The 25393-nt window shown below is 42.1% G+C and overlaps 1 protein-coding gene across 1 annotated transcript in view; it reads left to right on the top strand.

Moving 5' to 3' along the window:
• The window catches only part of LOC149176075 (peroxisomal (S)-2-hydroxyacid oxidase GLO4-like), a 427390-nt gene that overhangs the window by 117800 nt on the left and 284197 nt on the right, over window positions 1-25393 (top strand). The window contains exon 6 of the mRNA XM_089419846.1: window positions 21087-21144. Coding sequence (XP_089275972.1) covers window positions 21087-21144 — 58 coding nt within the window. The remainder of the gene's footprint in view (window positions 1-21086; window positions 21145-25393) is intronic.

Raw genomic sequence — 25393 nt, 5'->3', positions numbered from 1 at the left:
TAAGTAAAGTGCAGATAGAACATTAAACAATCAACAGAAAACAAGCCAAGACAAGAGACACAAGATGTGGCGGCTAGCTTGGGACAAACCCCACAATGTGTGGGGAAACCCTTTGATCAAATCTTCTTTTATCTTCAATAATTCAGCAGAGAGAAATAGTACAATAAATCTGATTTATATCAGCAGTAGCAAACCCTAGATCAACAGCGTCAGCACTAGCGGCTTCATCATCAAAACTAGGGCTGTCGATATCTCCCAAACCGATCGTCGAATCAGCTTGATTCCACCACCAAAAGTTGCAGCCTTCAGAGGAGGTCTAGATGAACCTATAACGCAGTTCAGAAGAGGAGGTTTGATGGTCCACGCTGGTCAAAGTTTGGATCTGCAGTTGCAGTTTCAGTTTCAGTAGCTTCCTTCAAACTAGGGCAGTCGATATCTCGGAAATCGTCAGTCGGATTGGCTTGATTCCACCACCAAAAGTTGCAGCCTTCAGAGGAGGTTCAGATGAACCTACAATGCAGTTCTGATAAGGATATCTTCTAGTCCGCATAGGTCAAACTTCACTTTTGCAGTTGCTACCCTAAAATTTGCAACTGCGCCTCCACATGTGTGAGAAAGGTCTCTTTTTTGTGCAGTAGAGAAGAGCCTCTTTTCTGTGCAGGAGAGAGAGAGATGTGATGAGATGAGTGAGTGAAAATGAGGAGAAGTCCTCCTGTATTTATACACAACTGTTGATGTTTGAATAGATGCGACTGTTGGGCTTCTGAGCCTACATGAGTTGTAGGTCGGCTTGATAATAATTCCATAATCAAAATAAATTCATATCTCCATGAATACTTATCAGAATCGGATGATCTTTAGATCGATCCTACACCTCTTGACAAGAGGAATCTAATGAACATATTATCAGCGATGAGTAAGATGACCCACATGAAGTTTGGCCCTAGTTGCCAATTTAACACTCCCTCTCAACTAGGGAGAACTTCGTCTGCAATCTGTCTGTCGGTCGCTACTATTCATCCATCAAATGCACTGCCCTGTACAGCCTGAGCCTTGCCTTGCTCTGCTCTATTATGCTTGTGCTGCTTTGTCTTGTTCTGCCCTGTACTGATTTGTACTTCTCTGCTCTATTCTGCTCTGCTTTGCTTTGTTCTGTTCTGCTCTGCTTTTGTCTGAATTATGAAGAAGAAGAAATGATCAAGGATGTGTCATACTACTCTAAGTCAGTGTCAGAGTATGTTGATCCAGGTGGATATTGGTGGCCACCCGCTAATTCCACTTGGATCCCCTCTAGTGCTTCTTACAGTTTTTATCAGTTTCCTTAATTATAGCACAGTTTACTATTTTTAGCAGTTTTTCGGGTCCTAAACTTCCGGAGCCGTTTTGAGGCCCTAAACGACGTTTTTTGGGAAATCCACTGCTAGCGATTTTTCTGATAAAAATCGTCTTTTCCGTCGTAGTCCTCGGAGATATCTTTCCAACGGGCTATCATGCACGTCAAACGGAGATAGTATGACCAATTCGCGACCCCGGGAAGTTGATGTACCAACTTACCCAAAAACGGGGCCCACAATTTGGCGTTTCATCTTCTAGGGTTAGGTTTTGGAATGTGAAGGGTTTTCCATTGTTTCTCAACAATAAATAGGCCCTCGAGCCTCATTGTAACACAGTTCAAAACAGTTCAGAGGCATGTAGCCGACACATCTCTTCTCAGAGATAAGCTACCATCGCCCTAGCTGGGTTATTTCTATTTGTAAGCATATTTCAGTATTCTCCATTAATGAAATGAAGTATTATTTCCGCGGCATCTCTGTTTTTATGGTTATCGCATATTATTATTTCTGTTGCATCTCTGTTTTTATGGTTATCGCATCTCTGTATTTATGGTTATCTCTGTAATCTATTGCGTTCCTACTTAAATCCGGATCAGTGGTATCAGAGCGGTCTGCTTTTTCTCTGTTTTTCTTTGCATGTCCCCAACGAGGTCGGGATATAAGGAGTTAGGGCTTGAACTGGTCGAACCTTTGCAAGACCAGCCTCGCAAATCTCGACGTCCTCCCATGGCGGATGAGAAGAAAGACGAGGGGGCAGGAGATCCTATCAAAATCTTGCTCGAAGAAGCGCTCGAGCGGCAAAGGAACGCGATGATGGATAGCTTTGCGCAGATCCTTCAGCGGCTACCCAGAGGCGACGCATCGGCTTCCAACAGCTACTCTGGAAATGCCACACCGTTTAAGGTACAAGTTAATTTTGAAATCCCCATCTTCGAGGGTCAAATAGAAGCAGATGCCGTAGATAAATGGTTAAATCTGCTAGATGGGTATTTTTCTGTTCACGAATTTTCAAGTCGGGAGAAGATTGTTTTCGCTCTTCTCAAAGCAGCCCCCCACGTCAAGGACTGGTGGGAAACCTATTGCGAGCAGAAGGGTGAAAGTACAGGCTCACTATTTTCAACCGCACCCACTTGGAATGACTTCCGGGATGCCATCAAGGAGCAGTACTACCCCGTCGGAAGCTATGAGGACAAATACATCAAATGGACCACACTGCGGCAGGGACGAGACCAAGATGTGCCGGAGTTCACAAACATTTTTCATACCCTTCGCACACAGTTGGGTATCAAAGATTCTGAGCTACATCTAGTACTCAAATACCGCGGCTGCCTACACAGATACATCCAGGAAGAGATGGAGTTCTTGAACATCTCCTCACTCGGCACAGCATACCGATACGCTGTCAAAATCGAGCAAAAGTTCAAACAGAAGAAGCGAGACTTTGGATCTGCAAATCCAAAGCCCAAAGGACAAAGCCAAGGCGGGGTGACCCAAGACAACCCGTCGAAGCTACAAGAAAAGAACAACACCACGAAGCCGAAGAAGGACACAGGAAAGTGGTGTGAGTTCCACAAGAGTCCCACTCATAACACAAGTGAGTGTCGGACCAAGCAGTCGCTGGTGGCCGAGTTGAAGGCTTCCGAATCAGATGCATGTTCCGACTCTGAGTCAGAACCCGACAAGGGGAATGACAAAGGGAAGCAGATTATTGAGGCGGATCCCAGCGCCACTGTTGCTACTGCCAAGATCAAAAAAAATGAGCCCGAAGATCCAGAGGAGGGGGAACGTCTTTTCCACTCACAGATGTGGGTGAAGGGTTCGCCGCTGCAATTCATTGTCGACAGTGGCAGCCAAAAGAACCTCATTTCAGTAGAGGTCGTGAAGCGGTTGGGCCTACCAACTACACCACACCCACAGCCGTACAGTATCGGTTGGCTTCACGAAGGACGAGATCTCAAAGTTCGCCAGCAGTGCCGCCTTCCCTACAGCATCAAGCCCTTCACAGACGAGGTATTGTGTGATGTTACACCTCTGGATGTTTGTGATGTACTATTAGGCCAGCCATACTTGTGGAGGCGACATGCTGTGTATGAGTCAAGGCCTCGCGCTGTCATCATTTCTTTGGATAATTCATTATACAGGATACCGGAGGTAGCCCCACCTACTGCCACCTCTTTGATCACTGCTAAGAAAGGCAGCAAGCTCATCTCACAGACTAGGAAATTTATTTTCTGTCTAGTTCGTTCCCAATGTAAGGGGAGGATCGTCGCTACATCCATGACCCCCGCGAAGGGTTCCTCCACACAGCAGCAGCAACAGAGGGATACAGTCATGACAGAACACAAGAACAACTTCTCGTTACCTGGAGGGGTACCACACAAGTTTCAGGTGGGCGATAAAGTTTGGTTACATCTGCAGAGGGAGCGCCTTACCAGAACCCATCAGAAACTCAGACCACTTCGACATGGTCCTTACACCATTACCAAAGCTATGGGAGACAATGCATTTGAGCTCAGCATTCCTCCATTCCTTGGCCTGCACCCGGTGTTCAATGTCGACCGCCTTTGGCCATACTTTCCACCATTACTAGACACGTCCGCCATTGCAGAACAACTCACACCCACAGAGTTAAATCCAGCTTGCATGGAACAAGTTGCAACTGATCGGATCATGGACACACACATCAAGCACACTCGCCAGCAGAATATCCAACTGTATCTAGTTGTCAAAGCAGGACAACTCCTTCACCAGGGCAAGTGGCTCACCAGGGACCAAGTGCAGCAGAAGTTCCCTCATCTCATGGAGGAACTCAACGCAATGGGGACCATTGCTTCCTAAGGGGGGAGGAATGATCCAGGTGGATATTGGTGGCCACCCGCTAATTCCACTTGGATCCCCTCTAGTGCTTCTTACAGTTTTTATCAGTTTCCTTAATTATAGCACAGTTTACTATTTTTAGCAGTTTTTCGGGTCCTAAACTTCCGGAGCCGTTTTGAGGCCCTAAACGACGTTTTTTGGGAAATCCACCGCCAGCGATTTTTTCGATAAAAATCGTCTTTTCCGTCGTAGTCCTCGGAGATATCTTTCCAACGGGCTATCATGCACGTCAAACGGAGATAGTATGACCAATTCGCGACCCCGGGAAGTTGATGTACTAACTTACCCAAAAACGGGGCCCACAATTTGGCGTTTCATCTTCTAGGGTTAGGTTTTGGAATGTGAAGGGTTTTCCATTGTTTCTCAACAATAAATAGGCCCTCGAGCCTCATTGTAACACAGTTCAAAACAGTTCAGAGGCATGTAGCCGACACATCTCTTCTCAGAGATAAGCTACCATCGCCCTAGCTGGGTTATTTCTATTTGTAAGCATATTTCAGTATTCTCCATTAATGAAATGAAGTATTATTTCCGCGGCATCTCTGTTTTTATGGTTATCGCATATTATTATTTCTGTTGCATCTCTGTTTTTATGGTTATCGCATCTCTGTATTTATGGTTATCTCTGTAAACTATTGCGTTCCTACTTAAATCCGGATCATATGTACCACTGGTCCCAGTCTAGTCTCAACCAACCCGAAGTTAGCGTCATAGTGAGTACAACTCCTAACACTGGTCCCAGACCAGTAACATTCTCCACTGACTCAAAGTCAGTCTCAGAGTGTGTACCACTGGTCCCAGACCAGTAACAACCGACCCGAAGTCAGTGCCATAGAATGTACCACTCCTACCACTGGTCCTAGACCAGTATCATTGATTCCAGATCAATGGAGGTCATCCTAGCGTAGGGAGTATGGTAGATACAACGATGCATCCATCGGTACTACTATAGTCCCTAACTTCATTTCCCTTCTCATTGATCAGATGAGAGGTACTTCCCATGAGTCCCACACTGCATGGGTAGGATGCCTCGACAGGAGAACTAATCAATCCTGTCCTCACAGGAGAACACATCAATCCTGCTACAATCGCCATGGAGAACACATCAATCCAGGGCTCACAGGAGAACACATCAATATTGCTACAATCGCCATGGAGCACACATCAATCCAGGCCTCACAGGAGAACACACCAATCCTGCTACAATCGCCATGGAGAACACATCAATCCAGGCCTCACAAGAGAACACATCAATCCTGCTACATAGTCGCCATGGGGTGTACATGTATACCACCAGGGGATAGTGAATCATCCTGTGGTTATATGTTGCTCCAAGAAGTACCCCTCACCCCCCTGGAGCTCCCGAGCTCAATGCATCATATAGGACCCTCATCGGAGGGTCTTTGAACCACTCCAAGTTGTTCTTGGAAAGTCAAGAATTTTACTTTCCCAAGGGGATTTGTCAGAATGTCGGTGACCTGTTCATCTGTACCGATATGTTGAAGCCTTATAGCTCCCCGCTGCACCATATCTCGAATATAGTGGTACCTGATATCGATATTCTTGGAGCGATCATGAAATACGAGATTCTCTAACAAACGAATCCCACTTTGGTTGTCACATAGGATCACGGTGATATCCAATGTAAATCCAAACAGCTCACTAAAGAGCTTTCTCAACCAGACTGCGTCACAGGAGGCCATGCTAGCAGCAATATACTCTGCTTCGGCGGTGCTCAAGGCCACTGACTTTTGCTTCCTGCTCATCCAAGATATCGAAGCAGATCCCAAGGAGAAACAACATCCGGAAGTGCTCTTACGGTCCTCCACATTGCCTGCCTAATCAGCATCTGTGTATCCAAGTAGTCTCACATCTCCGGCAGTGTATCTTAACCCATAAGTGATTGTGCCACGAAGACATCTCAGAAGATTCTTGGCATCAATCCAATGAGGCTCAACCAAATATGAGCTCACAATGCTGACTGCAAAACATATGTTCAGACAGAGGTTCACCAAGAACATCAATGCGAATGAGTTTATGAAACTCAGAGGCATTTCCCAAATCTGGTCCGACATCACTACCATATAACTTCTAAAAGTTAAGATCCTCGAGTTAGTCACAGGCTTGCAATCCATCATACTGAATCTTTCCAATATCTTTACCACATATTTTCCTTGAGATCGGAAAACTTCCCCTGGCTTTTGCCACACTTCAAGTCCTAGGAAATAATGTATCGGTCCTAGGTCCTTCATTTCAAATTCAGAAGCCTACTCCCTCTTACATTTGTGAATGAGAGGGTCTGCACCTGTTAGAAAGAGGTCATCCACATACAACACCAGTATGAGAGGTTTGTCATCTTCAACCTTAAAATAAAGGTTAGGATCGGCTTCACTCCTAGTGGATCCCAGCTTCATCAAGTAGCTATCGATCATCTCAAACCATGCTTGAGGTGCTTGCTTCAGCCCATAGAGAGCTTTCTTCAACTTGCATACATGAGATTTTCGATCATAAATCTCAACTCCTTCGGGTTGCTCCACGTAGACCTCTTCTTCGATCGAACCATACAAGAACACGGTCTTGACATCCATCTGATGTAAGTTCCATCCTTGTGAAGCCACAAGGGCTATGATCGAGCGGATGGTCGTATATCTAGCAATAGGTGCAAATATCTCATCATAGTTTATACCTTCCTTCTGGGAGAAACCACGAGCAACAAAACGAGCCTTATACTTTACCGTACTTCCATCTGCTGCATGCTTTATCTTGTAAAGCCATTTTGACATGACAACTGTCTTGTCCTAGGGTCTGGGAACTAGTAACCAAACATCATTCTTCATAATAGACTCATATTCTTCGGTCATAGCATCCTTCAATACTTGATGCTTGACGACATCTGAGAATGATGAAGGCTCATTTTGTATAATCGTGCTCATGATGGTCAGGTATCCCTGATACCTGTTAGGTTTCTTATTTTCACGGAAGGTTCCTCGGGGTGTAGCATGTCCTTCAGCATCATCGAGTACCCCCCTAAGCCATGAAGGCCTCTTCCTAGAAGAGGAAGGCTCAGGTGGATAAATAGGATCCATGGGTTCCTCCACATCAGGCATTGTTACATTATCTACCCATAGAAACTTCGGAAGTCTCTGGACAGCTTCCACAATTGTACGGTTCTTCCTTTCCGCAACACCATTCTGCTCAAGAGTATGTGGAGTAGTAGTCTCCCTCTTAATGCCAGCCTCAGGTATGCCTGAGTGAACCAACTGTAATATATCGGAGGTCTTTCTTTGGCTTGAGGGGAATGGTCCCCTTTTGAGCTTTCCTTTAGCACATCCTGGACATACACCTTCTTTCTCTACTCGGAATTCGGGCATCCCTGTTACCATTTGTCTTACATCGGGTAGAGCTTTATAATGAAGGTGGGAAAACCTCCAATGCCAAAGTTCGGACTGAAGAGTTGTGTCACAAGACATGACACCTAGCAGACTTCCACCGATCTGATATAATGAATCAACTCGAAACCCAAGAGTGAAGGCATCTTTAACATTATTTTTCTATATATGTACCTTGCCATTGTTGAAGGTTACCTTGTAGCCTTTGTCTTCCATTGCGGAGATGGACACCAGGTTCTTTTTGAGGTCAGGTACATATAATACATCCTGTAGGTGGATCGTATTTCCTTGATTCAATTTGAGAGAGACATTTCCTACACCTCTTACGAGATATTTCATATTGTCTCCAAGGACAATTTCTAGGTTCGTTTTTTTCTCCATCAGATTATAGAGAACTTCTTTGTAACCAGTAAAGTGCCTTGAGGCACCACTATCAATGAGCCAAATTCCCATTGAGTTTGTAGGAGCAGAGGTAGATAGAGCAACTGGTACATAATATTCATCCTGCTTATTATCTACAGTATTAGATTCATACCTGGAATTTCTTGCCCTCTTGAATGGTTGACCTCTTCCTTGATTTCCCGCGCTCCTTTTACCTTTGCTATTGAATTTTCCATTCCTTTGATTGCCATGAGAGGGATTTTGATCATCGTCCCGGTGTGAGTCCTTTCTATCAGGGCACTCCCTTGCATAGTGACCTGCTTTATCGCAAATATAACATCGTCCTTTTCTTCCACCCTTAGGTCCAGCCTTTCCTTTTGATTTAGACCTGGAATTCTTTCTTTTCTTAGCATGAGAAGAAAAGGCAGCAGGAGGACCTTTAGGTAAGGGCATTTCTTGCTCTTCTACCCTTGTTTCTTCTTGAGTGCATCTAGCCATTAATTCCTCGAAACCAGGAATTACATTATTGTTCAGAAGTGTAGTCCTGAACACGTACCATTCGGATGGTAATCCTCCAAGAGTTGTGAGTGCCATTTCTCTCTCAGTAATAGTCTCCCCAATAGATAGGAGATCGTTCTTGATCTCGGTGATTCTTAAGAAGTATGCTTGCATACTTTCATCTTTACCCTTCTTGATTTCCCTCAGCTTATTTCTAAGAAACAAAACTTGATTTGCATCATTAACTTTAAATAAACTCACCAGTCTATTGTATATTTCCTTGGAGGTGTCCAGTTCAGAGATGTAGGCCACCAAGTGCTTGTCGATAGAGTCCCAGATGATCTTCTTTGTTTTGACTTCTTCGTTTTTCCATTTGTTCCAGGCAGCAGCGGATGCATTTGATGGAGGCTCAACAATATTGCCTCTTACATGGTCCAACACTCCTTGATCTTCTAGGGTTAGATCGATAGACATCTTCCATCCGTGATAGTCAGCTTTCTCACGGAGCTTGTCTTCGGCAGGAAAGAGTGTTGAGGACCCCATAGTTCTTTTAGGATAGCCTTGCCAATCTTCTCTTCAGTGATTGCTCTTGCTCTTGCTCGGGCTTTGTCTTCACCTCAACTCTGATACCATGTTAAGTTATGGTATGTTCTATGCTTAGAGCAATTTACTTTTCTTTCTTATTATTATTCATAGATTAGCAATCACATGTGCATAAGTAAAGTGCAGATAGAACATTAAACAATCAACAGAAAACAAGCCAAGACAAGAGACACAAGATGTGGCGGCTAGCCAGGGACAAACCCCACAATGTGTGGGGAAACCCTTTGATCAAATATTCTTTTATCTTAAATAATTCAGCAGAGAGAAATAGGAAAATAAATCTGATTTATATCAGCAGTAGCAAAGCCTAGATTAGCAGCATCAGCGTTAGCGGCTTCATCATCAAAACTAGGGCAGTGGATATCTCGCAAACTGATCATCGGATCGGCTTGATTCCACCACCAAAAGTTGCGGCCTTCAGAGGAGGTCCAGATGAACCTACAACGCATTTTAGAAGATGAGGTTTGATGGTCCACGCTGGTCAAAGTTTGGATCTGCAGTTGCAGCTTCAGTTTCAACAGCTTCCTTCAAACTAGGGCAGTGGATATCTCGGAAACTGTCCGTCAGATTGGCTTGATTCCACCACCAAAAGTTGCAGCCTTCATAGGAGGTTCAGATGAACCTACAACGTAGTTCTGATGAGGAGACCTTCTGGTCCACGCAGGTCAAACTTCACTTCTGGAGTTGCTGCCCTAAAATCTGCAACTACTCCTCCACATGTGTGAGGAAGGTCTCTTTTTTGCGTAGTAGAGAAGAGCCTCTTTTCTGTGCAGGAGAGAGAGAGAGAGATGTGATGAGATGAGTGAGTGAAAATGAGGAGAAGTCCTCCTGTATTTATACACAACTGTTGATGTTTGAATAGATGTGACTGTTGGGCTTTTGAGTCTACATGAGTTGTAGGTCGGCTTGATAATAATTCCATAATCAAAATAAATTCATATCTCCATGAACACTTATCGGAATCGGATGATCTTTAGATCGATCCTACACCTCTCGACTAGAGGAATCTAATGAACATATTATCAGCCATGAGTAAGATGACCCACATGAAGTTTGGCCCTAGTTGCCAATTTAACAGCAAGAAATAAAATACAACACAATTGACACCATTATTTTTGGACAAATGTCCCCGAAAAAACCCAATGCGGGAAAACCAATGCAACAGTTCTGAGAGTTTATTATTATTAAGCAGTAGTTTTGTGTACAACTCTGGATGCTCTTCCAACAATCCAGTTACAGAGAAAAAGACACTGGCAGAAAACTTAGTGAGATTACCTCACTTCACCTGGAAAATCCCAACTGATCCGACAACTGAACTAACTGTCCCCGACTACAACTACGCTGCCCCTTCGTAGTAACTGCGTGGGCCTGCGTGGAGCTCTCTGAGGCTCTGCGTCAGCTCTGCGTTGGGTCTCCTTGCCTCCTGGAGCTCTGACGTCAACCCTCCCGGCTGATCCGGTAGCTCCCCGACAAATTTCAGACTTCTGCTGGAAGATAGCTCTGCCTCTGCGTTGGCCCTTCTGGCTCTGCGTCAAGCACTGCATGGGCCCTCCTAGCCTAACGTCAGTCCTTCCTGGGTCTGCGCTACCTCCACTGGTGCTTCTCTGCCTCTCTGCTGAGTATTCGGGGTCTCAGAGTAGATACTCCAACCCAACTATCCCTGCCCCTCAACTGCAAGAAATCTCCGCAATCGAATTTCCTCTTGAGAACTTCTCACTTCTGAAATTCGATCTTTTGATCTCTCGGCGTGTTTTCCAAATGACCCTCAAGCCCCTTCTTATATCTTTCTGTTGGACAACCAACGACCTAGATTAACTCCTAATCAAAGGCTTAGATCATTTTGGCTTGATCTCCGACTTCTTCTAGAAGTTACAACCACAATTAGATTAATACCCATTAATATTTTAATTTTCCTAAGTTTAGACTTAGGAACTCCATTAAAATATTAATTATTTTAATATAATCGCCTCTGGGTGGAATTTCCCAAAACGCTTTATGGGTTCTTTGGAGTATGTGTGCCCAAGCCTCTCTGCAAAATTTGAGGCTTAGAGCACATCCGTTGCTACCCCAAATCAAAAAAGAAAACAAAGTGTAGTCTAGTAGGGAGAGGTACCGTCGATTTTCACAGGGAGTCAGAAGCAAGCACCCGCACTACAGATGTATTGCATGTGCCAGGATTAGGTATGAACCTAATTTCAGTATCCTAGTTATAGGATAAGGGATATGATATCCACTTTGTAGGGAAGAAAGTGTTTGTCAAATACTCAAGCTGGAAGAGGGTAAGACAGATTGGAGTTCAAAGCAACAAATTATACAAATTGCAACTCGACTCTCCAGTGGCACTAATAGGCAATGACAATAGCAGTGGGAAGGAAATAAATGAGTTATGGCACAGGAGAGTTCAAAGAAACAAATTATACAAATTGCAACTCGACTCTCCAATGGCACTAATAGGCAGTGACAGTGGCAGTGGGAAGGAAATAAATGAGTTATGGCATAGGAGAATGGGACATCTATACCATGGAGCACTAAAGATGCTAAGGGAAATTGTAACAGGGTTCCAAAACATGGCATGGAACACGATGATGTGTGGAGAGGATGCATACTTGGGAAGTTTGCTAAGGCAACATTCCCAAGAAGTGATAATAGATCAAATGGCGTGTTAGGACTTATACATTCAGATATTTGTGGCCCGATGTCCACTAGAGCTCTCAGTGGTACCTGATACTTAGTTGCCTTTATTGATGACCATTCTGGAAAAGCTGGATCTACTTCTTGAAGACCAAAGACGAGGTCTTCGATCATTTCAGAGAGTTTGAGGCTCTCGTGGAGATTGCGAGAAGGAAGAAGATCAAGTTGGTTTGCTCAGATAATGGTGGAGAATATATTGATAAAGACTTCACATCTTTTTGCACAAAGGAAGGCATCAAAAGAGAATGGATAGCTCCGTATAATCCATAACAGAATGGGGTAGCAAAGCGGAAAAACAAAACCATAGTTGGGGCTGCAAAAGTTATGTTATATGACTAAGATTTGCCCAGGTTTCTATGGGTAGATGCATGTAACACGATAGTGTATATTCAGATCAAGACTTCTCACAGAGCATTAGGGAAGAAAACTCCAGAAGTGGTCTTCATAGGGAAGAAGCCAAAAGAGCCAAAAGTTAGTCACTTCAGGATCTTCGGCATTGTTGCTTATTGCCACGTGTCAGATGAGAAGCACACCAAATTAGATCAGAATGTAGAGAAGGGATTTCTTGTTGGGTATAGTGAGACCTCCAAGGCATATAGGATCTACATTCCTTGCAATAAGAAGATTGTAGTAAGACAAGACGTAAAGTTCATGGAAGATTGAGCTTTCAAGAGATATTTGTTGAAGAATTTAGGGCAATTAGAGTTAATAAGATTCTTTTTCTCATGATAACTATTGGTGAGGTTCTTTTAACTTTTCTTATTAGTACAATCTTTCCTTATTATTAGAGTGTCTCTGCTTAGTTCATCAAAGAGTTACCAAAAACAAAAGAGACAAGAACACACGATGTTGGCTTTCTTCCAGGGCCAAAACCTCTCACGCTTTGAGAGGAAAACCCACACAAAATTCTTCTTATAGAGATTCCAATTGACGAATACCAAGATCATGACCCTTGACCTATTAGGCCACTCCAAGACAAAGACACCAATCCTTTTCTTTGTCATTGCTTGAGATCATCATCATTGCTGCACCACTGAGGCCATCATTACTACACCACCGAAATCTTCATTACTACTGTAACACCACTGCTGCACCTTCACCGAGGTCTTCATCATAACAACTAGATCATTGTTGTTGCACCATTGCTGCTCCTTCACATCGATCTTCTCATTGTGACTATTTTTCCTTTAAGATCGAGATCATAACTATGCTTAGATCATTACTGTACCTTGAAATATGTCAAGACAGTGTATGCTATACCGAGACCATAATTGAGATCTTCACTGCATCTGGAGGTATGCCAAGACAGAGTGTTCTCTGTTGGATAACATCATTACATATATACTGAGACCATGACTGCGTTTTCTTCCTACACAGAGATCTTCATGAGATTGTTCATTATGCCAAGACAAGGATCATTGAGAGGCTTTACTTCTGAGTTACCCATCCGAGAAATATAGGACTACTGTACTCATCCGAAGTACTGAACCACTACACTTGTCCGAAGTTTTGAACCACTGTAATTTCCTCTGAAGAATATCAGATGAATCCTAGTTCTGTGTGATTGTAACGAAGTTTCAGAGATATTCGAGATTCCTGTACTACTGTACTTGTCCGAGATTTCAGAGATGTATGCGAAGATGTCTGCTCCTGTAACATTGATCTTACATGCCTATTTATAGTGGTTAGTCACCATAATAAGCCAACATGTTATAGTGAAGTGTTGTGTCTCCTTATTTGAGCCGACATGACTGCTTTTCATTCATTTGTTGGCCGACTTCTTCAAGAGGATTGTGCTTGTCTTTGGAGGGCTGTTAGACACTAGGTTGACTCATATTTATTTTACATATGCTCAAGAAGAGCTCTTTATACATGACATTGACTATTTGACTCAATAATAAATCCTAAGGCTCTCAATGGGAGCCACTAATAAATAAACTTCTTGCTCATGAAACCCATGCAACAAGGCATACAAATTATTTTATTTCTTTTATTTCATCATCTACAATGATCATGTCATTATGAAGACCGAACCTTTCAACACTCCCTCTTAACTAGGGAGGTATTCATAATGGTACTTGGTCATTCTCAATCTGAAGAATTTCTCATAAGAAGAATCAGATTGGTAATCCACCTGTATAGCATCATATCAACCAACATTGTCACAGTGCAAGGCCTTGACTAACAACTCCATCTCTCCACGAGACCATGAGCTACAATGTTGGTGAGACCAATGACTATAGACACCTTCATCATTGTCTCTCAAGGTACATACCCACCCAGGTGTTCACTGAGTATGACCTTCTAGGACTATTCTTATCTTGGGTTCCCAACCCTCAAAGAATATCGGTCCTCTTTCCTACTCTTATATTGGATGCCCTACACATCCTCAAAGAGCATCAGATGCCAGATGATTACCCAATTCTCCATTCTTTCTTCCAAGTGAAGAAAATAATGTTGTGTCTATCTCTCCCTCTCAATTAGGGAGGATACATCCATCATGTGTCTACATTTCTCTTCATGGCCTTCACTAAGACTTATGGTTGTTAGTCCTAGTCTAGTGCATGACACATGAAATAGAAAAACACAACTGTCACTCCTTTTTAATCAGGGGTGACCCAATCCAAGCTCCCTCTTAATCAGGGATTTGTATTTTCATCAGTAGATTCTTCTTCGTGGGTCCTTCAGCTGCTTGATCAACTTCTTTCCTTGATGTCATGAAATTCAATTGAGCTTCTTCCTTGTAGGGTATCATCCATCGATCACTTTCCTTCTTGGTTCGTCATGTCATTCCTTTCTTCATGGAAATTGGCCTTCTTCATATCTGGAACCTTTGTCATATGGCTACTTCTTCCTCATCATGTTTCTTTCAGGAGTTCCATCCACTACATGAATGCTAGTTGTACTTGTATTTACAATTCTTGTTCCAGTAGCCCTGCATGAACTCATCTAGATATTATTCAAGAAATCATAACATTAAATCAAATCATAACTTTCAAGATGGCTCTTCATCATGACATATTCTTGTAGGTATCATCATCCTGCATATGTTGACACATCTCCCAAAGATATCCATTTTCAAGGGTCTTCGTCTTTTCAAACTTTCATCAGCGTCTTCATATCTTTTTTGGGAGATTTCCTAGTCAAGTCTTCCTGGTCCTTTGGATGTTGATTGCCTCCATCATGGTTGCATATCTCACAATCACTTCCTTCCTCACACATTCCATTCCCATGAGCTTTCAATCAGAGTTTCTTAATTGTAGTCAACCACCTCATACTTCATATGAGGACATATTATGTTGATTTCATCTAGTGTGACTTATGTCTTCCTGCATCCTTTTAGAGGAGGAGATTCTTTTTCCTTGATCATGCTTCTCAAGATAGAAGTAATGATCCATGTTACCTACAACCATACGACATGACATTACAATATTAAATACAAACATACATACCTCATTTTACCTTTAGGTCATCTAGGCTTCTTCCAACAGCTTCCTTGATTGAAAAGGTCTTCAATCCCTTAATCTTCTTCATGTCATCACACCATCATCCCATGAATTCCATAAGTTGGAATTCCTGTTGAAATACTTGCTTCCTCTCTAGATTAGTGAACCTTCCTGTGAGGATTCTTTCAGAGAATCTTGAGGATCTTGCATATCACCATCTAGTAAATGTTTCCTTTTTGACTTGATGTATGATGAGTCTTGTCCTAGATGACTTCTTCCTTTCCTGCAATGTCCAATGAGGTTCCCAAGAGCTACATCCTTCATGTTTGACTACCATGGATTTTGTTTTTCATGATTCCCATGGTGATGTCACGAGCTCTTGATTCTAATGCTTTTCATGATGCCACGATGCATCTTATTATTGTTTTCGTATCTATAATAGAAGCTTATGATAGGACCCTTTTGTGAGGGATACCATCTCAATCATAGTAGAGATCTGTTACTCCCTCTTTCCTTGGCCCATTTCTTCAACTTCCTCCATCTATCCAGTGATATGAGCTTCCATAACCTTAGTTATACTATTTGAGGACCAAACTTCCCTTTCCTTTCTGCACATGTTTTAGTCCTTTAACCTTTAATACTTTTTCCATCAACTATTCTCTATCTAGCATAGAGAACAAATTGTTGAATGAGGTAACCTTCTTGTTCATGGACATTTTTTACCTTGCCTACTAGTTAGAACAATGATGATTGTCTTCATCTCCCAATTGAGATCTTATGAAGGTATTTCTTAATTCTTTGATACCTTCAATCAGGTCTAAGTGATATGACCTTCTTCACTGCATTTAAGAGAGTATATCTTCTAGCATTTTATATCTCTCTTTTATGTCACCTTTCCTACTACATAGGGATGAGAGGACCTAGGACTGATTTCATATGACTTCTCTTCTGGGGACTATATCTATCCTCCTTTCTTATGTAAGGAATCTTGATGACTCAACTGATTTATAGATCTCCTTGCAAACATGAAGTCATTTAACCAAACTTGATTATAGAAAAGATACTTACTTGACAAGTGATGATGAACTCTTCCACTTGATCACTTTGATGATGGTTGAAGAAGATGTATTAGGGCTTCTTCTTGGATGATCTTCTTTCAAATGAGAGAGCCTTTCCTCAATAGAAAAGGTTGCTCCTTTTGATGAGGATGATTCGTTGCTTCTTCGGATGATGTTCTTCAAGGCAAGGAGATGATTCTTTCTTGAAGACGACCATGCCTTATTGCCTTCCATATGCTTTGCCTTCTTTTGTAGTGTAGATCAGGACTGCTTCTATGGTTTCAACCTGTTCCAAAATGATGTGATCTTCATTTTTGAGGTCCTTTGAGTTACCTTGCTTTGTAGACAACTTGATGGGGGTCTTGGTGGCCTTTTGATGATGACTATGGAAACAAAATCTCTTGTTGTGGTAGACTACTTTGATCTAAGGCTTGATCCTTCAATGTAGATCTCGATCCTTTTGATATCCTTCAACTTGCTTTGATGCCCTTCTTGAAACTTGATTCTTGAATGTCTCTTTGCTACCCTTCCTTTGACTTCAACACCTTAGCTCTTATACCATGTTGAAGAATCTAGGGCAATTAGAGTTAATAAGATTCTTTTTCTCATGATAACTATTTGTGAGGTTCTTTTAACTTTTCTTATTAGTACAATCTTTACTTATTATTAGAGTGTGTCTGCTTAGTTCATCAAATAGTTACCAAAAAAAAAGAGACAAGAACACATGATGTTGGCTTTCTGCTAGGGCCAAAACCTCTCACTCTTTGAGACGAAAACCGGCACAAAATTCTTCTTATAGAGATTCCAATTGACGAATACCAAAATCATGACCCTTGACCTATTAGGCCACTCCAAGACGAAGACACCAATCCTCTTCTTTGTCACTTCTTGAGATCATCATCATTGCTGCACCACTGAGGCCATCACTACTGCACCACCGAAATCTTCATTACTGCTGTAACACCATTGCTGCTCCTTCACCAAGGTCTTCATCATAACAACTAGATCATTGTTGTTGCACCATTGCTGCTCCTTCACAGAGAACTTCTCCTTGTGACTATGTCTCTTTCAAGATCGAGATCATAACTATGCTTAGATAGTGACTATACCTTGAAGTATGTCAAGACAGTGTGTGCCATACCGAGACTATAATTGAGATCTTGACTGCATTTGGAGGTATGCCGAGACAGAGTGTTCTCTGTTGGATAACATCATTACATATATACTGAGACCATGACTGTATTTTCTTCCTACACCGAGATCTTCATGAGATTGTTCATTATGCCAAGACATTGATCATTGAGAGTCTTTGCTTCTGAGTTACCCATTCGAGAAATATAGGACTACTGTACTCATCCGAAGTATTGAACCACTATACTTGTCCTAAGTCCTGAACCACTGTAACTTCCTCCGAAAAATATCAGATGAATCCGAGTTTTGTGTGATTGTAATTACCCCGAAGTTTCAGAGATATCCGAGATTCCTATACCACTGTACTTGTCCGAGATTTCAGAGATGTATGTGAAGATGTCTGCTCCTGTAACACTGATCTTACACACCTATTTATAGTGGTTAGTCACCATAATAAGTCAACATGTTATAGTGAAGTGTTGTGTCTCCTTATTTGAGTCGACATGATTGCTTTTGATTCATTTTCTGGCTGACTTCTTCAAGAGGATTGTGCTTGTCTTTGGGGGGTTGTTAGACACTAGGTTGACTCATATTTATTTTACATATGCTCAAGAAGAGCTCTTTATACATGACATTGACTCTTTGACTCAATAATAAATCTTAAGGCTCTAAATGTGAGTCACTAATAAATAAACTTCTTGCTCATGAAACCCATGCAACAAGTCATAAAAATTATTTTATTTCTTTTATTTCATTATTTACAAAGATCATGTCATTATGAAGACCAAACCTACCTACACTTTCTTCAAAAATATCGTGAGATGCCTGTAGGTGATCAGAATCACCCAGCTGAAGCTCCATTGGTCCAGCAGTAGGGGCAGCTAGTGGGACATGTTACCCACCATTTTGTGGGTGATATCCCTCGGAGAATTTTTTTTCCAAGATGGTCCTCAGTCGGAAGTCAGCAACCCCTTGAGGCCACCAACTAGCTTGTTGTGCCATTTCTCCGCCACCTGAGCCAGCCATGTGGTCCCTCACCCATTTGTCATGATCGCATGTTTGAAGGTGGGCCTCTCGAACCTAAATGTATGCCTTGTCATTTGGTAATTGAGGATCAATTGGTGTTTTTTCCCTCAATACTGCTCCAAAAATTCTGAAAATTTAATCTAAGGTTCTTCGCACCAAACCCATAGAAACCCAAAAATGGTTTGGCTTAACTCCAAGCCAAGATCAAGCCCACCAAGTGGTGTGAATTACCCAGTTTACCCCTAAAATGTGTTGCTGAAGGAATGTTGACTTCTAGCCCAAATACTGCCCTAAAAATTCTGAAATTTTAACCATGAACTCCTCTCATAAAACCCAGCAAAACCCAAAATTTTTTTGGGCAGATTACAGCTGCTACAAAAGCCCCAATTTAGTGTGCGTTTCCCAATTTGCCCAACTCTGCACACTGCTCCAAATAAGATAAATTTGTACCATATTCCTCCAACTCTTTAGTCTTGCAAAATCACTAGCTCAAATGAAAGAAATCTCCTTCAAAACCTCTGACAAATAGATTAAGAGATTTAACCCATGAACTTGGCTCCTTTATTCTTTAGGAACAATACGACAACTTTGATTTTAACCCTCAATTGACCAAAATCATGCTTCGATACCACTGTAATGTCCTAATTATAAATTTTGCATAAAATTGCTTCAGAAAATTATACTAGCGTACCTCCAAAAACTGATATGTTGAAATGGCCTGTGAATTCTAAGTGAATTCACCAAGGAGAGAGATGGGTACTTGCCCATTCTCATTGAGTCACCCAATGGTTTCTGTCCTGGGGCTACAACGGAAGCTGGGAACTCCCAGTTCTCCAAATCTCTCCACAAGAATAATACTCAACTCCAAGATGTCCCAAATGATCTCCTCCTCCTTCTAAAAACTCCATAGATAGATCTCCAAGCCTCTAGAAACATCTTATTTTATTATTTTATCATTATTCTAGAATCTCCTTCCTTGACTTTATCCTAAATGACTTTTTAATTTTTTTCCCCTTTTTAATTAAATGACTAATTAAAGTCATTTTTAATCTGGGAAAATGGTAAATCGCCCACCATACTCTCTTTGTCCACTGGAAGTCACTTCTCAACATCTCATCCCGTAGATCTTATCGTTCTAGTTCCAACGAGCTATTATATTGAGGCGTTCCATCAAATGATCCTCCCGGAGTGCAACCTCAAACATAATTAATTTCAGTTAGGCCCAGTGTTAACCTTATTTTTTGAAAGTTGCCGGAATGCAATGGAACAAAACGAAAACTATGTGGATGATGCAATATGCCAAGCGAATGCCATGGGATCTCGTAAAAACTCCTTAGAACCCCTCTGGAACCCCTGATGATGTAATTATGCTCATGTGGCTTGGCCACACATACCCTGGAAACCCATCCTCGTTGTACTGTAGAGGAAAATAAAAATGGGGACATGACACCTTCACATACCTACCAAGGCCATAAATGAGCAACAAGGTGCCCACTTAATGCCACCAAGGGGATGTGAGCTAAGCCATGAGAGAAAGGGTGTTCCTAAAATGGGAACTAAGAGGACGGGCCATTATTGACCACAAAGGGTTTGGAGATGCCGCCTGGGTCAAACACTTTTACATAGATCATTTAAGCATGGTCCAATACAATACATGAGCACAAAAATGCTCACACTTTTGCTTGATAATGATACAAAAGTACCAAACATCATGATAGCACATCTGATGATGGTACTTTGAGCATTAACATCATCAAGATAGGTGCAAAATTTGCTCATATGATTGGTCACATCTAACGAAAAAAATATGAGGTGCACTGAAGTGCATCTGAGCTGTAACACCGCCCAAGTTCCAAGAAAATAGTGGAACATCCCTCGTATCTCACAGAATAAGAGAAGCTTATGGTGATGTACTCAATATCTCCTTTACTAATAAACATCACATTCTTCATACTTTTATTTCTATTGTGTGGTCATGGATCTCTAATAGCCAACATACAGTTTCCTTTGCAAGAGGGCTAAATGTTGAAGGGAATTTTTGTCCTGCAGCCTAGTAAGCATTTTGCATTTTCTTTTATTGGAAACTGTTTACAAGGATGGAAAGTGCCTTGCTTATGTGGATTGGTCATTAGTAATACTTTAGGATAGGTTCTTTTATCCATTGCATTATAGTTCGGGTGTTTTATGAGTTTTTTTTTTTTCTTCTGATTCATCTTTGAGTGAAAGGCTCTCAGTTTCTATACCTCGCACAATGCATCTATAAGAAATATAACCACTTCAGCTGGACAACTAGTTAAGGATTTAGTCGTGTCTTCTTTGAGCAGCTCATTAAAGCTTAATTGTTGTTCATATGTTCTTCAATCAGCACATTATTTATTTATCTTACATCCTTCCCTATATTCATCTATTGACATTTGTTTATCTGAATGGCATTTTTTCAGGTATATAGTTCATTTAGCTTCTTTTGATTGAACCAATAGCTGTTTTGTTTTGTCTTGTTATAATCCTGTGCACTATACTAATCAGTGATTGGCACTTCAGACTTACGCACTTAATTTTATACATTTCTTGATGGATCAAAAGTTAATTTGCATCATACTTATAGTCTTTCAAGATCTAAGGTCCTTATATGTTCTCTAAACTGTGTAACAGACTTGTTGTGCCTACTTTAAAGAATCTTGAAGGCCTACTTTCAATCAATATGGATACGGTAAGTCATAGCTAACAACTCAAGACATAAATGCAATATGTAAGTAACATCCATGATGATATTTGTTCTCTTTTTCTAGATCTTGTCATAGCATCCTCTGTTTGTTGAGATTGAAGAACTGTTAAATTGAACTTTGATGGGAATTTTTCTTCCCATTTTAGTGTCAATAAAATTGTTGAAATTTCTGTAGTCTGGAACTTAAATGGAAGAGGGGTAGGACTTAGTTTCCCTCAAATTTTCCCTCATTTATTATCAGTGAACATAGGAGAGATTTCTTATCATGCACTGCAATTTTGCATTTCTTCTTTCCATTCATGTAATCTGTCACGGACACAGTAGGTTGACTTCCTATTTCAATATAGAAACACCACCTATTTCTAAATATTTTTGTTTTGTTCATTTTGTTCTTTTAAATTTTTGAGAATATACTGTTATAGGCATAACTAAACTGTTATGGACTGGTTTCTGGGTTGTGAAGGCACATTTTCCAAATCCTGTAGAGTACAACAATTCATTATTATCTTTTGCCTATTATTAAAATCCAATTGTTACAAATAAAATATAAATACAAATAATGAAGATAATTGTAATAATGATTAGTTAATTGTTGGAGTTTCTAAGTTTAACCCGTTAGAAATTCTTCCTGTACTATTTAATTTATTTCTTCCTACTTGTTCAATTACTTAACAGGTTATTTACCATGTAAATACTGAAAATAAATACAAGTACAATATCAACATCTACAGATCATCAACTGAAAGTAAACAAGCACACAAGTGACACTATTATTTTTGGACCAATGTCCCTGGAAAAACCCAATGCAGGAAAACCTGTGCAGCTATTCAGAGGGTTTTATTATTATGCAGTTTTCAGAATACAATCAGGGTGCCAGAAATGGCTCACCCAATAGAGAATGCCCTCGACAGTAGTACCTCTCACTCGGAGACAGATATTCCAGTTGATAAATCACCGAATGAACGATCCCACAGCAATAATTGCAGTTTTTGCTGCTCTGCGTCACTCTGATAGGGACTGCATCACCCTATCTGGCTCACCAGCTCCCAGTCTATCCCACGAAATCCTCCCAACGCAGCCTCTAGGCCTTGCATCAGCTCTGCTAGCCTTTGCGTCAGCGTCTGGAGCCTTTGCGTCATCCCCTGGACCCTCTGCCTCTCACACGCTGGCCTCTCTAGCTCTGCGCAGCTCCTGACTACCTCTGCGTCAACCTCTCTAGGCTCCGCGCTGCCTCTTTGGTATCAACTCTGCCTCTCTGATATGTATTCACTGCCCCTCAGCTGCAACTTAGATCACTTGTTCGATTTTCTCAGCAAACCTCGCCCCAAAAAAATCGAACTGACTGATCAATTTGATGCCTTCTCCAACTGACCCTCAAGCCTCCTCTTATACTTTTCTTGTTGGTCCTTCAATGGCCAAGATTAAATCTCTAATCAACAACGAAGATTAGATTTGGCTTGATCCTTATCCTTTAGAACATTCTAACCCAGTTTTATATTAATACCCATTAATATTTTATTTTTCCTAAGTTTAGACTTAGGAACTCCATTAAAAATATTAATTATTTTAATATCTCCCAAATCGGTTAGAATTTGCCCGAACCCTTTCTGGGTCTTGGAGATCTCATGTGCTTTAGCCTTTCCACCAATTTTCATGGCTAGAGCACATCCGATGCTACCCCAAATCAACACTCCCTCTTAGCGAGGACTGTGCTCTAGTAATACTCCACACTGAGCATCACTCTGATTATATGACACTGGTACCTGTGTTGATGCTAGGCCTCCTTGTCCAATATCCTCTGTACTGCTTTATCCTGTACTACTGCCCATGGCTTTGCCACTGCCACTGCTGCATCCGTACGGCAACTCCCTCTGCATCCGTGCTGCTGCTGGTCCTTTCTCCCAACACTGCATCTGCACTGCAACCCCCTCTCATCATGCTGCATCGTGCTACTGCTAACCGCTACTGCACTGCAACTCAGTTACTGAGAAGTAAGTAACTGATCCACCCAACTACTGACATCCCTGTCAGGCTAGAAACACTCCTAATGCTGAAGCTCTCTCTGCCGCTAACAAGTGCTCCCTCTATTGACCTCTGCGTTGTTGCAACAACTCCCTGCATCTCGCACCGTTGCACACCTCTCTATGCCATCCTGCACTGGTGCAACACTCTCGTGCCTCTCGCACTGTTGCAGCCTGCTAGCCTCGCGTTGCCCGGGGACTCCTGCATTGTAGCACTCTCTGTTGCTTCATCCGCATTCGTCTCTACCGACATCCGCCAATCCTGCTACTCTCTCTTCGGGGCTCCCGTAGCAAGGTATAATCCAAGAGGTTGGGTACCTCAAGGATCTTGCCCCTCATCGCATGTAGTCCTCCTGACTACAGCTCGATGTCTCCCCACTTCTTCTCGAGTGGCACATGAGCACTCATGGCACAATCATCATCCTCCTCGACTTTTTTCTCCGCCCTCCCTGGTGTTACTTTCGATTCAAAAGCCTCTCCCTTACTTTTCTTCCTTGGACAATGGTTCGCATAGTGACCTAGTTCCCCACAATGGAAGCACTTGACCTTAGAGAGGTCCTTCTTCTTCCTCTTCTCCTGCTTTCCCGCAGATGCCAGAGCCGCATCCTCTTCCTCTTCCTTCTTGATCATGACCCCTTTGCTGCTACTCCTCTCCTTGGTCAGCCGTCTGATCTCTTCTTGATGAAGAGTTGCCCATAGTTCTTCCCAATCTGGAAGACTTGTCTTGCCCAGTATGCTTTCGACAAATGTCTCCCAATCCTCGGAGACTGCGTTAAGTGCGGTCCTTACCGTCAACTCTTGATTTGGCGTGGCCCCTATGGAAGTCAGTTGGTCACGAATCTCCTTCAACTGATTGAGGAAGACATATATCTTCTCTCCCTTCTGCATCTGGTATGACCGCAACTGATTTTCAAGTAACGTCTTCCTCTGCATGGAAGTATGCTGGTACAATTTCTTCAAGGCATCCCACATCTCATTTGCCCTATCCTTTTCGGCAATATGCGGCACCACATGATCCTTGACCCCATCAAGGATGATGCACTTTTCCCTGGCCATTGCCTCCTCTTATTTCTCATTTTCTGCTGGGCCAAATGGGATTGCTATAATTTTCAAGGCGAAGTCCTTGATGCGATATCTGTCTAGAATGGACAAGATCCTGGCCTTCCAGACCACGAAGTTGGATGCTCCATCCAGTCTATCCTAATCTCTCAACCCATTCACCGCCATCTCGCTGCTCTTCTTTTGACTCCTCCGAGTCTCTCTACTCCCCTCCTAGAAGTCCTCTGTTCGACTCCTGTTGAGTCTCTCAACTTCTCGTTTGGAAGTTCTTGGTTCGACTCCCTCTGAGTCTCGATTTCCCTTCTGGAAATCCTTTTGCCAATGTCGAGTTGCCCCACTCCGATCATCTATGCAACTGCACCACTGATTCAGATTCCTTGGCTAGAAATCCGCCTCGGCAGCAACTCTCTCCTCCTTGGTCTTGCCCTATTAGGTACTATTCTGACCATAGTACCCCACCAGTTTTGCTCCACAAATTACCCACAGCCTCCTATGCCCTAACAACTAAAGGATTGAGCCTCTAGGCTCTTCACAATCCCGACACTGGCAAAATCTGTACCTCCTGGCCACAACGTCGATCCTTCTAGACTGAGAAAGATGACCGGGCACTGCGTAGGTCAGGTTTGCTCCTCTCTGCCTCTGCGCTGATCCTCCTCTTGGCTCGAACTGATGACACAGGCTCTCTGTGTCACCCCTTCCTTGCTGCTTTCTGCTAGGAACAAATTTTGTCACTCGAGACAACTATTTCTGCTGCTACTGCTCTGCTAGCTAATGCCTTCAATTATCTTGTGATCTGCAACCACGCTCTGGTACCATGTTGGAGTTTCTAAGTTTAAACCGTTAGAAATTCTTCCTGTAGTATCTGATTTATTTCTTCCTACTTGTTCAATTACTTAACAGGTTATTTACCATGTAAGTACTGATAATAAATACAAGTACAATATCAACATCTACAGATCATCAAATGAAAGTAAACAAGCACACAAGTGACACCGTTATTTTTGGACCAATGTCCCTGGAAAAACCCAATGCGGGAAAACTGGTGCAACTATTCAGAGGGTTTTATTGTTATGCAGTTTTCAGAATACAACCAGGGTGTCAGAAATGGCTCACCCAACAGAGAATGCCCTCAGCAGTAGTACCTCTCACTTGGA

Source organism: Pinus tabuliformis, chromosome 4_1 (genome assembly GCF_031772625.1).
Source record: "Pinus tabuliformis cultivar Carrire ecotype Pingquan chromosome 4_1, CPIR1, whole genome shotgun sequence".
NCBI lineage: Eukaryota > Viridiplantae > Streptophyta > Pinopsida > Pinales > Pinaceae > Pinus > Pinus tabuliformis.
The sequence above is the reverse complement of the archived record's forward strand: the minus strand, read 5'-3'. Positions and strand labels throughout refer to the sequence as shown.